Consider the following 17,625-nt stretch of genomic DNA (forward strand, 5'->3'; position numbering starts at 1 on the left):
TGAAAATGAAGAGTCGTAGCCAGTATAAGATAAGAGCATTTTATTAGATTCTCATTTCATTTTTCTGTAACATTTTCCATCTCTTAACACAATTGAAAAGGACTTTTTCTCAAAGCTGCTCACCAAGGGAGATCTAGCATTTGTTTTCACAGGGTGCACACAGAGGTATTCTCTAATTTTTTGCAAGAATATTTCAAGGAGTTTTACAATGTTTTCCATAATAGCAAAAACTACTTTCATATCAGGAAATGGTCCATTGAGTAGAAATGCTCAGGAAAATGATAAAATATTGCATTCATGTCGCTTGAGCACATGTACTACGGATCTCACCGAACTGTGGCGACACGTCAAAAATTTGTCTCGCTACCACACCCTGTCTACTGTCACACCTACTTTTGTTACATGTATTACAGTGAATACCTTACTGGTAATGCGCTAGATCTGAGACAGTGACAAAAGTAGGCATGTCAGTGGACAAATTAGGGAGTGGTAGCGAGACAAATGTTTGACATGTTGCCACAGTTCCGTGAGATCTGTAGTATAGAGTCTGCATTACTCCTGGTCTGATCAATTAATGCAAATTCAAGGACATTTTGATAAGAATTCAAGGACTTTTCAAGGGCAATTAATTACCAAAAAAGTCAAATTCAAGTTAAATTCAAGAAAATGTCAATTCAAGGACCTATGTGCACCCAGCAAGAAATTTTTAACAAAAATTCAGAGTAAAAACTGAGGTTTTTATAGAAAAATCTCTCCAAGGTCATGCTTTCTCACACCCAATAGATTGAATACTCTGACATTTTGATCATTCATTTATTAGACTATTACTTCCATGGGTTGAATGGAATAAGTTGTATGTCTCAAGGCTAATGGCAGCCTGTTTGTAAATAATATGCTCACTATCTTTATTACTTATTTTGTTATTAGCAAAGGATGTCCACCTCAATTTCTTCTTCACATTCTGATAAAGATGGTTTTCTACTAACTGATAGCACCTGAGAAAATAAAGAGAGTACAATTTTAGTGTAGGATAATACCAGACAGCCTCGTAAAGGCTGGCCACAAAGTATTCAAGAGTGCAATACGCTCTCCTCCCACCACTGGGGTCTCAGGTTTGATTCCTGGACTCTGCGACAAGTGAGCAGAGTTTGGTTAGGTCTCTCCAAAGTTTTTCTCTTGGTTCTCTAGATTTGGTTTTGCTCTCTCTAGCAAAAACTAACATTCTAGATGTTAGGAAGACCTCACATCCGTCTACTCACATCTGAGAATCAAAACTGGGAATCTAACTCGGGTTCACAATGACTAGGGGAAAGCCATCTCATGGCTGTGCAGCATCCTTGTATATTATTAACTCACCTCTTCTCTATCAAACAGGCCACTTCTTTTCTCTTTTTCCATTTGCCGGTGGATTCTAGACAGCAGTCCTTTGCTCTTCCTGGACTTTTTAGACACTCGCTTTGTACTTAATGGTTTTTGTGTTTTTCTCTGAAATCAAAATATAAAAATTGTTAATACTAATTATCTGTTATTTTTACTTTCACTTAATTAGCAATTAACTCACCTTTGATGAAAATTTCTGTTGTGGAGATGAGGTTGTTTTGTATTGACATCTCTTTTTTCTTGATTCTACACAAAAACAACACAACACAAATGTTTATTCTTAAGTCACCTCCCTATGCATCATCATCATCCATCCCTGTCATCATCACCACCACCACTATCATCATCATCATCACCCATCATCATCACCATCGATCATCACCATCATCATTATCATCATGTATCATTATCATCATCATGTATCATCATCATCATCATCACCACCATCATCATTATCATCATCATCATTATCATCATCATCATGTATCATTATCATCATGTATCATCATCACCACCATCATCACCATCATCATTATCATCATCATCATGTATCATCGTTTCTTATCATCACGTATCATGATAATTAATCATTAATTAATCATTATAACCTACCTGAGCATTTCTTGCACTCGTCATCTAACAAATGTTCATTGATGTATTGTTTTAATCTTTGAAATTTGTCATCATTAAATGTTTCAAGATCTGAAACAAGAAGAACCCTTACATTATAATAATTATAGGTAATACAATAAGAGTTTTTTCTAGAACAAGATTAGCTTAAATGGACTAGATTAGGATGTAAAGAAACCCTGGCAGTGACCACCCTCAGTGCCTACACTTCATTGCATAAAAGCAATCTGTCATTCACAACTCCATGTAAAGCGCCTTTGATTATATTCACATAGAAAAGGCGCTATATAAATCATCATTAATTATCATTCACCCCAGCATGTCTGTTGTTCACATTCATAGTGACAATATTGCATTATTTTAATAGTAAAGTCTGCATTTTTGACATTGTTCTAAGAATGGATGGGAGAAAAAGCTACACAAAAATGCTTTTGATGCCTTTTTAGTAAGGCAAAAACAGAGTGTTTCCTAAACACAATGTGGACATGCCCTAAGAATGAGATGAGATGATATGGGTGGGGAAGAGCACTCTATTAGTGACACTGACAGACTGTCCTTGTTATTCTGCCTTAAAGAAATGATACTCTGATTGGTCCTAAAGGTCAGGGTATATGATATTCAACTACTTACCTATGAAGAATTCAGTATCTGTAGCTGATACAGTAGCCTCTGGGCTTATTATTCTAATAACATCTAGTTGCTCTCGTAAACCAAGCGTAGATGAAACAACTTTTGTGAGGTATTCTATTGATTCCATTTGATTACTTGATGACATTTTATTCCTACAGAAAAAAAGTTCAAAAAATGAAAAAACTGTTCAACAGTGGAATCTGTAGGGGATCAAGGGCAGTAGTGGACTCACCTCTCACCTCTGGGGTCTCAGGTTTGATTCCTGGACTCAACATCACACGCATTAGTGAACAAAGGTGGTGTAGTGGTAGTGCACTCACCTCTCACCTCTGGGGTCTCAGGTTTGATTCCTGGACTCAACATCACACACATTAGTGAACAAAGGTGGTGTAGTGGTAGTGCACTCACCTCTCACCTCTGGGGTCTCAGGTTTGATTCCTGGACTCAACATCACACACATTAGTGAACAAAGGTGGTGTAGTGGTAGTGCACTCACCTCTCCTCTGAGGTCTCAGGTTTGATTCCTGTACTCAACATCACATACATTAGTGAATCAAGGGTGGTGTAGTGGTAGTGCACTCACCTCACCTCTGTGGTCTCAGGCTTGATTCCTGGACTTGGCATCACATGTGAGTAAAGTTAATTGTTAGGCTGCTCCCTTGATTTGAGGGGTTTTCTCCAAGCTCTCTGGTTTCCCTCCCTTTGCAAAACCTAACGCACTAAATTCTAATTCCAGATCTGCGAGTTAGCCGTGCCCTAACTAAGATCTCATCCAACATGATCTTAGGGTATTGACAAAATATGTGTTTAAATAGTAACAGCCAATAGCTAACACATAAACAAGCGTAGATTTCAGGGCTTGAAAAATTTTTTTTTTAGGCTGCCATAGTAAAGGAGAATGGCAGGAGAATGGTAAAAGGAGGTTATTCCAGTAAAATTTGCATGCATTATTCATTTGTATCATTACTTTCACCTGCCAAACCTTAAATTTGGCCTGTCATTTGGCCATTGTCATGCCACTATTTCGAGCTCTGAATTTGATAAAAAGAGAGCATTCAACCTAGCTCACCATGACATTCATTTGGCCATTGTCATGCCACTATTTCGAGCTCTGAATTTGATAAAAAGAGAGCATTCAACCTAGCTCACCATGACAATCCAGCCATTCTTTTCCTTAATTCACAACAGCCACATTCTGATTTAATAGAACTCTTTCTTTTCTTGGAATCAAACTCTCCTTTGTTATTGAATGATAATACTTCTTCATCTTCGAGGTCAGAATTTCCTTGCATTACTATAATCAAACAACATTTGTTTAGACAAAGGTAACAGGTAGGTATATCTCTGCATATACTATGTCCATGCTGTCAATCCGTCAATGCGATTGGCTCAGTTGAGCATGGGAATGTTGTAGGGGAGGTTGCAGTTCAATCCCCAGCTGGAACAAAACTCAGGGGCATAAAATATTAAACTGAGGAGAAGGTGCTGCCTATTGCACATCTGGTACGGTTATCATACATCTATAAATGGTTAGACCTTATAGTGACTGGGATGACCACTTTAAATGCCGGTCCTATCTTGTCACACTTTGTCATTACTAACCAATATCAGAGGTAAGAAGAGATAACTAGCTAACAACTGGTGTGAGCTGCGTTGGTGTTTCTAATAATGAAACAGTAATGATAAAAGGGTAAATTTTACACTGTGAAAAGATGAAAAAACTCACTGACATTTCGGACGCTAGTTTTTTCATCTTTTCATGGTGTAAAATTGACCTTTTTATCATTACAATATCAGAGGTAAGTAAAAGAAACCCTGGCAGTAACCATCCTTAATGTCTACCCTCACGCTAACCATCTCTCACAGTCATAACCGCCTTTCAGTATAGAAAGGGTACTATATGCATAAATTATAGGATCTTAAGTTAATAGACCTTATTCGTGGTGTGACAATGTTTTCCCAATTCAGCGTGAAGAACCTCCAGGGGATTCCTTTTCCTTTGTTTTTACTCTTCGAAAAATTCATGAGTATCCCAAAGGATACGAAAGGAATAACGATGATATCCCGACGACTTTGAAAACAATAGCTCTTCATTCCCCCAGAGGTTTGTCACGCTGAATTGGGAAAACATTGTCACACCACGAATAAGATCTATTAAATTTAAAAACATTCTTATATTTATTGCCTTTTTGTTTAACTATAAATTTTCGCTCACTTACCATTTGAAAATTGTTCAAGAGGCTCAAAATTGAATGCTGCACACTAGAGTAAATCAAGAATACAAAACAAAACCATAAACATGAAAGTTAAAGTTTGTGTACGGTAAAAATAAATGAGAAGAGATAAAAACTAGTATGAGCTGCGTCAGTGTTTCTAATGAAACAGTAATGATAAAAAGGTAAATCATACACCGTTAAAAGATGAAAAAACTTACTGACATTTCTGACACTAGTCCTTTGTCTGAGGACTTCGTCTTTTCATGGTGTATAATTTACCTTTTTATCATTACGTAAAAATTATTGTGAGGATAGTATATGTAATGCAAATCTCAAGGAAGAGACTTTTTTTGGGAGTGATATGGATTACTTACCTCACTTTCACCCAGTGGTAAAAACTCTTCATCGTCATTATCAAAGAAACTGTCTTCAGAAAACTCAGAAGTGACAGACGTCCCACAGGAACTGTTTGCAGATATTGATTCACTGGTGAAAAATAACAAGAAAATGTTCAAATTTATGTTTGGTTTATATTGACTGATTGACTAAGAATGAATTGCTCTAAGCTTTAGGTCAAACGTCGAACTTCACATGAGCCAAACCTAATTGAAACAAATGGATAATAAGGTGGTCTTCTTTGATCGTTATTAAATTTGACTTAGGCCAAACAAAAAAATAAGTGTGTTTCCTGTTGCATGACCAACCCTAATTTTCTTGCAGATTTTTGGCGACCCTAATATTTTTTCATTCCCAAATGCACCAAAGGGTTCCCAGTAAGCTTATTTCCACTGTTGTATCAGTAAAAAAAAAATCTGACCTACAGACCCCCATTATTTTTCTCATGCAACAGGAAACACTCTTATTTTTTTGTTTGACCTTGTGTGAAATTCGACATTTGACCTTAGTCCAAGAAGTGCAAGGGCTAAAGCAAGTAAGGTTCAAGTAAGGACCCTGACAAATGGCCCAACATTTGACCCAACATTCAGCCAATATTCTTTGGATCAAATGTTGGGACCATTTGTCATAATCTACCAACAATCTTGGGATGTGATTTTTCATGTTGGATTAATGTTAGGCTCATTTGTCATGGTAGTTTTTCCTGATACAACAAAGTGCAGACATTCTGCCAAAAAAAATGTTGGGCCGTTTTTAAGGGCCTTAACTATCGCCATTCAAAATCCCCCAAGCATGCTCAATATTGAAACATTTGCATGTAAGACAAAAAATGCTATTTCTCACACTACTTCCTATCCCCACCCCACCCCCCCCCACAGCAGTTCAATCACTGAATTAATCCACCCTCCCCCCCCATTATCAAAATTCTCATGTGAATTCCCTCGTCAATGTTATTATTTCTCTTACCACTGCACATTTACTTCAGCAGCTATATCATCTTCAGAATAAAGAGGGCAGAAATCGGCAAACGAATTTACGAAATAATCCTTGCTGAAAATAGGCGAGGTGCCTAACATCCTGCAAGAAATTAAAGCAATTTTTCATTATTAGTAAATTAGGCGCAAATAATTCATTTGTCAATCAATAAAACAAGAAGTTGAGAAAAGATGAGAAGCACTTTACTACATTCCCTGCTTCTCCTAGCAGTTCTCTTGCATCCTTCCAATCCCTGCTTTATAACTGCACACAGCACACTATCTTTCTTTCTTCATTTCTACCCATAATATTACGAGGATATTAGCTATCTAGTTAACCAATGTTACGATATGATAACTTATCATTTCTAGCAATTTTCTCGATTTTCAATAACTTTTTTTTTAAATTGAGGTTTAATGTATAACTCACTATTCCAAATGTTTGAGTCAAGATATTTTTGGGAATCAAGATATTTCCACAAGAAAATAATATTTTGAACAATTATATTTTTAGCTTTAAAAATAAGGGTATAAAGTCAACAATGTTTGAACAAGAATCATTAAATATGGCAAAACAGAGTAACAATCTAAAACTAAGCCACTCTTTGGGTTCGTATGATTTGAAAAAAGAAATTATTAGTTCAGAGATTTAAAGGACAACTGACCCCAAAAATTGCCGTTTTTCATATAAAACTACAACGTACATAGATCACATAAATTCAACTTTGAACTCTGATACAGCTTCTATGTCGCCGAAAAGAAATAATCAATTCGCGAAAAATAGCAATAGAAGAGCGCCATATTTGAGCCCGCAATAAATTACCGCATTAATGCCGTGACGTCACAACGTGAAGCTTGCATTCCAAACTTGTTGAGTTTGTATATTTCGAGTGCTAGTCGATCTTTTAATAGTCTAAGTTAGAGTAAGTTTCTTAATCCAGATGGTCCATTGTTGTGTGCCAGAATGCACCAACCATTCTTCCAAAACTGAGTCTGTTAGCTACCACAAAATTCCTAACAAAATAGCTCTTCAGAAGGCATGGATAGCGCGGATAAAGAGAGAGAACCTGCCGCCTTTGAAGAACTGCTACGTTTGCAGCGATCACTTCGAGGATTCATGCTTTGAAGTGGATCTGATGGAGCAGTTAACCGGAGATTAAAGAGCGATGCTGTTCCGTCAGTATTCAATTTTTGCAAGCCAGCTAAAAGAAGAGCTACATCAGAGAACCGGCTCAAACGCAAACAAAACGAAGAGGTGAGATAACATGTCATTTATACATAACATAGTTTACATTGTTTTTCGAAATAATCACTCATGAAAAAGACTTATTAATGCATACCGAAGCGAGTCATCAATCATTAGCTATTTATGCTTTCATAGATGAAATGTTGCTTAAAATCATAAGTATAGCTAGTAATATTTGATCGATACTTGAAATTTTCAAAATGGTTATTTGCACGTGTTTAGTTTACATTTGATATTTATTCGTAAACCATAACAATGTTGCCGTAATATTCCAAATTTGCTTGGATAAATGACCACGGAAGAATAATTTATAGCATTGTTGGTTAATATGTTTATTTTGTATTATTTAAGGTAAAGTAGGCCTCGAAGAATGGTTTATAGTATTGTTGAAAACATTGTTTATTTTTGTATTTTCAAAGAATGTGGAGCAGCTATGTGCCACAATAAATCCCTCGTGTGAAGATCCACCAAGTATGGAAACACCAGAGTTCTCTCCTGAACCACTTTGTAAGGAGATTGGTGTTCAGTGTTGCCTTGGTTGTAGATATGTTGTAACATCCACTGCATCAACTCAGACAGAGCCTGGATACTATAAAGATGCCGACACAACAACAGTTTACAATCCCTCCCCTTCACCAAACATCAGTAGAGATGAAATACTCAGTGTGAGCTTCCACGACCACAGCTACAGTACTAGCTATCACCCCTCACCAGTAAAGTCAATGCCAACAGTGTCTCCACAAAAGTCAGAAAAGTCTTTGTTTTCAGAGGAAGAGGGACTCCCACTAAGTGACGATGATGATGGTTTCATTGTTTCATCGCAAGAGACAGTTTCAACAACGGACAGTGAATTAGAGCCAGAAAACAAAGACTGCAATAAAACTCTTGAAAACCATATCAAAGAACCTAAATATTTGGTATTTAACTCTTGTTTGCAGCAGTTATTCAAGTTTTGTAGAAGCTGTGGAGCACCTGTCGCTGATGTCAACTTTGTATGTCAAGGCAGCCTACTTATTGTGACAACTACATGTATGAAACATCATGCTTTGACATGGTACTCACAGCCAATGTTAAATCGCTTAGCTATTGGGAACTTGTTGATTTCCTCATCAATATTATTTACTGGTAATACTTTTACCAGACTTCAAAACTTTGCATCCTGTCTTGGCCTAAAATTTCTGAGTGAGAGGGTCTTTTACAGACATCAGGAACGTTACCTATTTCCTGTTGTTAATGATGCTTGGAAGAGAGAGGAGGCTGCTGTAATTGAAGAGCTGTCAAATAAGGACATAGTAAATCTCAATGGTGATGGCCGAAGTGACAGTCCTGGCCATAGTGCTAAATGTGGCACATATACTATGATGGAGACAAGCACAGGGAAAATTGCCACCTTCAGCATTGTTCAAGTCTCTGAAGTAACCAGCTCCAATGCTATGGAGAAAGAGGGGTTTCTAAGGTGTTTGAACACTTTAGAAGACACGGTCAGTATAAAATGTATCACAACTGACAGACACACATCCATCACCAGCACTATGGCAAAAGATTTTAGCCACATCAAACACCAGTATGATGTGTGGCATCTTTCCAAGTCAATTGTAAAATAGCTGAACAAGAAAGCAAAATTGAAGAAAAACCAAGAGCTGGCACCCTGGATACAATCCATTTCAAACCATCTTTGGTGGTGTGCTGCTACATGTAATGGGGATGTACAACTTTTGAGAGAGAAGTGGAAATCTGTTGCTCACCATTGCGTGAACAAGCATTCCTGGAAGGATGCAGAGGTATTCAAAAAGTGTGCCCATCCTCCCCTAACCTGCAGACAAGTGCGCACCACACACTGGATCAAGCCGGGGTCACCAGCTCATGTGGCCCTAGAAGAGGTTGTCCTTCAACCAAAGTTACTTAATGACTTGGCAAGATTGACCGACTTTTGTCACACAGGAGGGCTTGAAGTTTATCATTCGATGATGCTGAAGTATTGCTCAAAAAGAGAGCACTTCTCTTACAAGGGAATGGTTGCTCGTACTCAACTTGCTGCCATTGACAACAATTTCAATACAGCTAGAATTCAAGCAATTGTTCAAAAAGGCCCAAGGAGTGGAGAAGCTCGTTATCGCAAGTGCTTCCCTAAGATGCACAAGCGCTGGGTTGTTAAGCCAGTCTTACAAAGAAAAAGCTATGCTTTCCTCCCTGAGCTACAACTGAAAGTACTTGAAATTTGTGAGGGTGGCATGGAGGCTGCAGGGGTTGACCCAATTGAAGAGGTTGAATTACCAAGAAACATTGCTAGTGTTCCTGCCCCAGACAAACAGGAATTGATTGAACGACACCGGTCAAGATTTTCTAGGTAATTAATTTAAATGGAATGTAGTAGAGACTACAAACACTAAAATGTGTAGTGTTAAGTGATGCTAATTCTAACCATTTCCTATTTTTAATTAACACTATTTAGTAGAAAATAATGCAAAGCATCATTGGCACTCTTTTAGTGATTGTACTCTAGTGAATAGCTGTTTTGAAAGAACTGTCAAGTAAGCCTGTCGTCCCAATCCCCCTCATCTTTGAACAGTTGTGTTCATTACTGGTAATAATTACAATGCTTCTACAAATGGGAAGGTACATGACAGACCCAAGTAAAACTGCTATAAACAAAATATGTAATTAATGTGAAGGGGACCTGATTAAAGTGGTAGATAAGTTTGCAGTTTTTAGATGTTCAGATGAAAATTGTATTAAAATATCATTACCACTTAGGAAACGATTGACTTTTAAATGAAATCTTAAAAGAGGTCTTTTCTTTAACTATCTACGCTCCATTATATATGGGGTCTCTCCCAGTATGAATGAAGTATAGAAAAAATTCCAGCTGAATAGTGACTTTCGCTTTCACTCATGGGAATCAAGATGTTCATTCATTTGCTCTCAGTGAATTAATCAGCACATGATTACTGAGCTGCAAAGGGCCTATTTGCCTGGAAAAAAAATATATGAGCCATAAATGGCTGACAAGCCTGGATGCCAAGATTTCCTAGTGCCAATTTGTCTGACAATGAGACTAGTCAGTACCGAGATTCTAAGATGGGGTGGGATTCTATCACCAAGAGAATATTTTTTTCATTTAGAACAATTTTTGAATCCATTATAGCATGCTACTTCAAGGCAAATTCTTTATAAACAATACTGACTAGCCTTGTTTTCAGACAAATTGGTGCCCAGGAAATATTGGTTATCCATGTCTAGTATAACTGCAAAATTTGCTTGGTTAGCTCATGATTTTGTCCACTAGTGCTTTGTACACTAGGTTCTCTATTCAGCTGGATATTTTGTCTAGGTGTAGTTGTTTTTAAATAATAAAATATGCAAAACCTACAAAACATTTATATAAACAACTTTCTATATGTACTTCATCTAAGAATAAATTCATGACTACTCTTATACATTTTGGTCTCAGCCTTTCCATGTTTTCCTTTTCAATTTATCAATTCAGAAATCCTGATAGAAAAAAATCCACTCTGTGTATATGAAATGAAGTAAGGAATAAATAAAATGTATATAATAACTCCATGTAACTTTAGGCCAAGCTAATCATCTGCATAGTGAAAACCTTCAAATTCAAAGTCCTCCTCTAGTCCAGGGGGAGGGAAGTGTGCTCTGATGCACATGACAGCACAAGAGGGCAGAACAACCCGAACTTCCTTTCCAAGAACTCCCCAGCACCATCTTGCTAGTTGCCTATATGCAATGTGTCTGTACTGCTTGTGCTCTGGGCCTTCATACGCATTACTGTACTGCTGTTTGTACTGAGCCCATGCGGTTCGAAGAACATACTTATTGGCACAAACAGGTAAGAATCCAGGATGTTGAGTAATGCATGGTGGTGGTTCATCAGCATCTCCATCTTCAACAACAGACTGGCATGTTGCAACCACTTTTTCGATTTCTTGGCAACAAATGCATTCAGATATTGAATCCATAATTTGGCAGCTACCACAGGTACACCTATTTAACAGAAATAAAACAATTCTTAGTATCTTTGAACATTATCAACGATTGTCCCAAGTGAGAATATACATACACAACTTGTGACACAACTATATCCCTGTATCTATATCCTGCAGTATATAACTTATTGACTATCAAGCGATGTTTTTAAACATGTTTTTAATTAAAATTGTGAAAGTTGGTATTGCTTTTGGTCGCAAACTGGATTCATGCATACCAATATCTAAAGAACAGATTGCAAGAACACGAGTGGCAAGATACGATTTTATATAAAATGGATATGTAGTTCAGTTTTGTGATAAGACAGAAGTACGACTTACCAATCTGAATTTGTAAGTCGATTGTTCTCTTGTTCATCGTCTTCAATAATGTCACTGTCAGATCCTTCTCTGAACTCTTCATCTGAGGAGATTTCTATTTCTGGTTCAAACTGATATGGCCGTAAACCAAATTCGTCGTCCATTCCGAAAAATTCTTGAGCGAAATCGTCTCCCGAGCTGTCCGAGCCTTCGGAAGAAGAATTAAATTCTGACATGCCTTTAATTTGATGACCAAGTTGTATTTTTTCGCAAAATATTGAGTAAAACGTATAAGAAACTGAGGAAGAAGTCAGGCAAACAACTGGAAGCTTGAACTCTTGTGACGTTGTGACGTCATTACGCTATTTTTCTGAGCCCGCGATAAAAGCGCAAGATGGCGGCCACCAGAGCGATATATGCGATGTTTTCAAAAAAATTGTTTTAGAAAAATGGATGCTCTATCCCCTTTAAAAACTGGATTTTTGGACTTCTCAAATGATGTAGTTCCTCTTAAAAATGGGTCATTTTGGAGGGTCAGTTGTCCTTTAAAGAATTTTCACATCACAATTTGAGTAAAAATATAATTTACACTGGCTAAAAACGATTTTTATTGTTTGATCATAAAATACTATTTTTTTCCTAATGGTAGGAAGGTTTATTTTTGGCTGGGAATCACGAGAATAAGATGGAAAAAAAATCATTTAAACAAAAGATTAATGTTTAGGGATAAATTATTCAAGATTAAAGACAGCGTGACTGACTTCCACTCCTCTCGTCACACATACTAAAACCACTACTACATTCAATATTTCCCTCTTTTAAAAATACAAACCTCTCAAAGACTTCAAAATTCAAATAAATGGCCCTAAATTTTAAAAATTATTTTGTAAATGGGTTAAAAATCAAAAGAATAACACGAGAATTCACTATAAATTGGGTTTTAAATTCATTCTTCGTCCCGCTTTCAGAGTGAATTCTCAAAGCGAAAAATAAGTTTGGATAAAAAAATAGGCGGGTTAAGAAGTTAGGACTAGAGAAAGAATAGAGGATTTAGAATGTTCTTTAAATGTGAAGAAATGCAGAAGAAATAAGTTTTTATAAAGGTTTTAACGACGCCGAAGAAGAAGAAGGAAACTCCATTGACTTACCTCGTTTCACAAGGATCGTTCTCGAACGCTAGCATTACTTAAACGCAGCCATTCAACCCCAAACTTCCCAAGTAACTATTTGAATCCTTGCTCTTGGAGTTAGGACAAAAATTGGATTTTAAGAGGGTGGATTTATTGAATAGAAAGCGAAAAAAGAAGCCAAGATTTTCGAGTCTTTTGGCGAAAGTTCGGAGTGCTGACTACACACGTGGCGATAGCCAATCACCGCTGGCCTTACAAAGCACATGGCGCAATCCTTGGATGCTATATATGGTAAACTAAGGGGGGAGGGGAGAGAAAAGTATGAGAGGTGTATTTATTACTAAGGGTCGGGACAGTGGGTCAAGTGGAAAAAAATTCTTTCACTCAAGTAAATGCTTTCTGTCGGGGGACACCGTTTTTTACTTGAATGAATTTGCAACAGACAAAAAATATATTTAAAAATATTTAAAACATTTCAAAATTGCGCTTTATTTATTGTTCTTTTTATAGTTCTTATTGTTGTCCTTTTTATTGTCCTATTTTCAGCCTCGAAAATTCATTGTAATCCAAATAATAGACGAGATTTCACTGAATTATTTCAAGGTTTTTTTCTGTTTCTTTCCAGTTTTTGAGATCAAGGTTTTCATTTTTTTTTTTTTTTTTTTTTCTTTTTTTTTTTTTTTTTTTTTTTTTCATCTTTTTTTTTTTTTCTTCCAATTTTAGAGCTTGGCGGGCTACCTGTGTTGAAAAAATTCGAAAATTAGATGATGATGTCATAAACGCCGCTAACGTGACGGCGCGCGATAATTTCTTTCGATTTTCACTTCAAATCTTACCGGACAACAATCAAAACGAGATTAGAAAAGCAAAATGGGTTAACTTCAAGCTCTTGTGATGGATACTGCGGCTAAAATATACGAGGAGGGGGAAAAGGTGAACAAAGATGTGGTACAAGTTAATCCTGCTTGGGTTCTTGAGGAAAGTTTGAAAAGTTTGAGTTCTAAGTTTCCTATTCTTCCTCGTTCGCAAGGGTCGCTAACCTTCTGCACAACACCTTTGTCGAGCAAGGTAAGTAAAGATAAATACTTCAAATATGTGTACAAAGTTAAGGATCTATTTTGTCAAGCGAAAATTTAACTGAATAGATTTGCTGAGAATATATCCAAGTGTATGAAAATGATGTGGGCTGAAGTTTTTTCAAACTATACAAGAAATCGTACTGCGCTCTGCATAACATTCCCGTGTCTCTAAAATAATTTACAATAAAAAAGAGATCGATAGAAACGGTCACGACTGTTACAATGTTCTAGTGGAAAATGAGCGGGAAATTTAGAGCACTTATAAAGTATATTGGCAAATAAGCAGCTGAGCAGAAAATGTTTTGGTCGAGTGGTTTTCATAAACCCATGAAACGAAGTGTACTAATTCAGTGTAATTATAGTTGTAGATGATGGCTAGTAAATACTAGCGTGGACTGCGTCGGTGTTTCTAATAAAACAGTTATCGTAGAATGATAAGTTATACATCGTAGTGAAAATAGTAACTGACGTTTCGGACGTTAGTCCTTCGTCGGAGTCACTCAATTGACTGACTCCGACGAAGGACTAACGTCCGAAACGTCAGTTACTATTTTCACTACGGTGTATAACTTATCATTCTACGATAATTATAGTTGGATAAACACAATAGAAAACAAAAGAATTAGAGTGTAATAGTAGTAATAAGCTAAAGTGTATAAGTTTCACGGGTTTATGAAAAATGCGCAGTGTTTGTAGTTTAACTTAGCTTCGTTAGGCGTTTGAGATGCGCAAACGACAACCTTAATAAAAAAAGAAAATGACATTCCTCTTTTTTTTCTATTATTCTTTATGAAAAAAAATGATAATTTATTTTATAACTTTATTGTTTTAGTTGGAGTCCAAGCCCGAAGATGCTCTATTTGACTTGGCTGATACCAACGTGCTACGATACAATGTACTACACGACTCTCATCTCAAAGACTACTTCCAAAACCCAGAAACAAGACGAAGACTAGTTGAGCAGGGTTAGTGAAGTAAAATAGTCTTTTTAAAAATATAAATATGATATTTAGCTGGTGCATTTCTACTACACAGAGTTTATATTCGTCACCTGAAATTGTGAAGTCGAATTTAGAAGTTTATTTTTGCGGAGGGAGGAAAATTAGAGAGCCCGGAAAATCCTTGAAGCACAGGAGAGAACCAAAAAGCATGCAACTCTATTCACATACGACGTACATCGGACAGGGATGGGCGTATAGGAATAAGAATGCACCTGAATTATTATGGTTGGACGAACGTATAGATAAGAATTGAATATGCCTGAGGATTGGATGAACCAATAGGAATAAGAATGTACCTTAAATGGCTTAAATGGATAAACCAATAGAGGCTTTGCACCATCACGTGACGACAGCCATGACAGAAGGCAGGAACAATTGAATCTGGTCTAATTTGATTTAGTACATGAGAAAGGATTCGGTTTCCCAGTGGAGAACGACTCTATTGTTGTGCCTTCTGTCATGGCTGCCATCACGTGATTGTGCAAAGCCCCTATAGGAATAAAAATGTGCTTGAAATGGATTGGATGATCATACAGCAGGGGCAAATCTAGGATTTTTTGCTTCATAAAGCTGAAAAGAAACTTCAAAATAGGAAATAAATTCACAACTTCTCACTGTAGACCCTTATCCTTTTGCTTCTTATAAAAGCAACCTTTTCCATTTATATCTCAAAATAACTGCGTCTAAGCAATTCCTCAAGTCATGTTAGGCTTTTTACATTGATTTCAAATTGAAATACGAAAGGAAAAAAAATTTTCGATCCGACACTCCACCTAAAAAAAGTCCAGTCCAAGGAGTTAATCCAGATCTATATTTTCCACAATTTTGGATTTTAGCACTAAAACTACCAAATTCTAAAAGAGCAAGTGAAATAGGTATCGATGGTGTAGTTTTTCTCGTGTTTTGTCCAAAAAAGAAGCGGTTTTGCGAGCATCAAAAGTATCGATCCACAAGCCAATTCGCCATTACTCACTCTCCACCTCCCCTAAGGGATTCGTTACTACAATTTAACTTTTGGCGGCAAAGAGCAGGCGCTAACTATGCAAATTGACAGAACATATTAATAATGTATCTGAAATGGTGGGATAGATGTATAGGAATAAGAATGTTCCTGGTATGGATTGAACTAAGATCACATTAGCTGAAGGAAGTTCCGTGTTCACGGATCGAAAAGTCTGTAAAGGTTCAAAACAACTAAGTCAGCGACAAACATGAAAGTATTAATAGATGAACGTATAGGAATAAGAATGCGCCTTAAATGGATGGGATGAGATAAGAATGGTTATCATGTGAGTGGGAAACATACTGTATAAAATACGACGTGCTGTTATAACACTGAAATGGCTTCCCATAAGAATGGTTTATCGTATAAGTGAGCAACGACATGCCGTTACGCTGAAAGGGCTTCCCATTGTCTTGCCGTAAATAATCTAATTCACCATTTTCCATACAGGCGCCAAGGTACTTTCAAAGGATTATTCAAATTTGAACCTTACAACCTCGACTGAATGCTTTGTGTTTGACCAGTGAACCGATGTATAGATAATGGTGAATCACAAAGCGTAATTACGGCTATTGTAAGATACGGAATCTTTTCCCATTTATGCGAATGATTAAGGCCCCGTCCATACGTATCCGCAAATTTTTGTATCCGCAATTTGTTTTTAACGGATACGGGTTGCGTCCACACGTGTCCGGAAATTTTTGTGTCCGTATCCGCAAATTTTACGAAAACGAATACGTGTGGACGGTGAAAACGATTCGAATACGCTGCGTGTGGACGCAAACATTTTCGTATCCGCAAAAAATAATTTGCGGATACAAAAATTTCCGGATACGTGTGGACGGGGCCTAAACCGCCCTAAGTGTAATAGTAATATTTTATTATTCCCAGGAAGTCTTATGACTATTTAATGGGTGTTCAATGCTGTTATAAATTTTTAGGTTTCATCACAGAGGATGGCTACGTGATTTGCAATCTTGTTGAGTTCAATAACTACAGAAAATGGATTCGTAGATTGAAACTAGAGGAGCTCTACAAACAACGAAGGCATATACGCGAAGAGGAAATCAATCAAAGGAACACTCAGTTAATGGCGAAGAAATTAGAAAGAGAAAAGGAATGCTCGCATATCTTGAGAGAGAGGGAACAAAAAGCGAAAGAATACAGGAAGAAGAAAAAAGAAAAAAGAGACCTTGAGAGGTATAGCCTTTGTACAAATATAGCCATATAAGATCAAAATAATACGCCTATTTACTTTGGGCATATATGTTTTTCCATTTCAGACCACATTTCCTTGTCTTGAGAATAGTATCATTAATGTTATACTTTGTTTGAGTTATATCATTAAAGCATAGTCCCTTTAACAGTTCCCTGCATCATCTTGAAAGGTAGCCGTGCCTTTTATCGAAGCGAGACGAACGGTGACCTTGCAATGATAGAGACCTATTTCTCACACCTTGCACAATTATTCACATGTCTCTATTATTGCTAGCTCGCCATCTTAAAAGGTAGCCGTGCCTTTGCATCGAAGCGAGACGAACCGTGACCTTGCAATGATAGACACCTTTTCTAACACCTTGCACAATTATTCACATTTCTCTATCATTGCAAGCTCACCGTTCGACTCGCTTCGATGCAA

At 37.0% G+C, this 17,625-nt stretch overlaps 3 protein-coding genes across 3 annotated transcripts; 1 reads left to right on the forward strand and 2 right to left on the reverse strand.

The window, feature by feature from the left end:
* Positions 1 to 25: 25 nt before the first annotated feature.
* LOC116287978 (uncharacterized) lies at positions 26 to 13,143 on the reverse strand. The gene is made up of 10 exons (XM_031694695.1): positions 12,922 to 13,143; positions 6,219 to 6,329; positions 5,231 to 5,342; positions 4,860 to 4,902; positions 3,790 to 3,934; positions 2,641 to 2,792; positions 1,993 to 2,082; positions 1,562 to 1,626; positions 1,357 to 1,485; positions 26 to 995 (listed from the first exon to the last, which is right to left on the reverse strand). The coding sequence occupies exons 1-10, from the start codon at positions 12,954 to 12,956 to the stop codon at positions 924 to 926; spliced, it is 954 nt and encodes a 317-aa protein (XP_031550555.1). The 5' UTR covers positions 12,957 to 13,143; the 3' UTR covers positions 26 to 923.
* On the forward strand, positions 6,956 to 10,028 carry LOC148905430 (uncharacterized). The gene is made up of 2 exons (XM_089040345.1): positions 6,956 to 7,481; positions 7,892 to 10,028. The coding sequence occupies exon 2, from the start codon at positions 7,946 to 7,948 to the stop codon at positions 9,074 to 9,076; it is 1,131 nt and encodes a 376-aa protein (XP_088896471.1). The 5' UTR covers positions 6,956 to 7,481; positions 7,892 to 7,945; the 3' UTR covers positions 9,077 to 10,028.
* On the reverse strand, positions 9,806 to 12,316 carry LOC148905431 (uncharacterized). The gene is made up of 2 exons (XM_089040346.1): positions 11,795 to 12,316; positions 9,806 to 11,471 (listed from the first exon to the last, which is right to left on the reverse strand). The coding sequence occupies exons 1-2, from the start codon at positions 12,007 to 12,009 to the stop codon at positions 11,054 to 11,056; spliced, it is 633 nt and encodes a 210-aa protein (XP_088896472.1). The 5' UTR covers positions 12,010 to 12,316; the 3' UTR covers positions 9,806 to 11,053.
* Positions 13,144 to 17,625: the final 4,482 nt, after the last annotated feature.

This window comes from Actinia tenebrosa, unplaced genomic scaffold, assembly GCF_029948245.1.
Source record: "Actinia tenebrosa isolate PJP-AT-01 unplaced genomic scaffold, QUT_ActTen_1.0 PGA_scaffold7__59_contigs__length_16204524, whole genome shotgun sequence".
NCBI classification, from domain to species: Eukaryota; Metazoa; Cnidaria; class Anthozoa; order Actiniaria; family Actiniidae; genus Actinia; species Actinia tenebrosa.

Coding starts and splice junctions, on each gene's coding strand:
- LOC148905430 (XM_089040345.1), top strand. CDS start 7,946: ATGGAAACACCAGAGTTCTCTCCTGAACCACTTTGTAAGGAGATTGGT.
- LOC148905431 (XM_089040346.1), bottom strand. CDS start 12,009: ATGTCAGAATTTAATTCTTCTTCCGAAGGCTCGGACAGCTCGGGAGAC. Junction 11,472..11,794: donor CGACTTACAAATTCAGATTG/GTAAGTCGTACT, acceptor TCTGTTAAATAG/GTGTACCTGTGGTAGCTGCC.
- LOC116287978 (XM_031694695.1), bottom strand. CDS start 12,956: ATGCTAGCGTTCGAGAACGATCCTTGTGAAACGAG. Junction 3,935..4,859: donor TCTTGAACAATTTTCAAATG/GTAAGTGAGCGA, acceptor GTTTGATTATAG/TAATGCAAGGAAATTCTGAC. Junction 1,486..1,561: donor AACAGAAATTTTCATCAAAG/GTGAGTTAATTG, acceptor TTTTGATTTCAG/AGAAAAACACAAAAACCATT.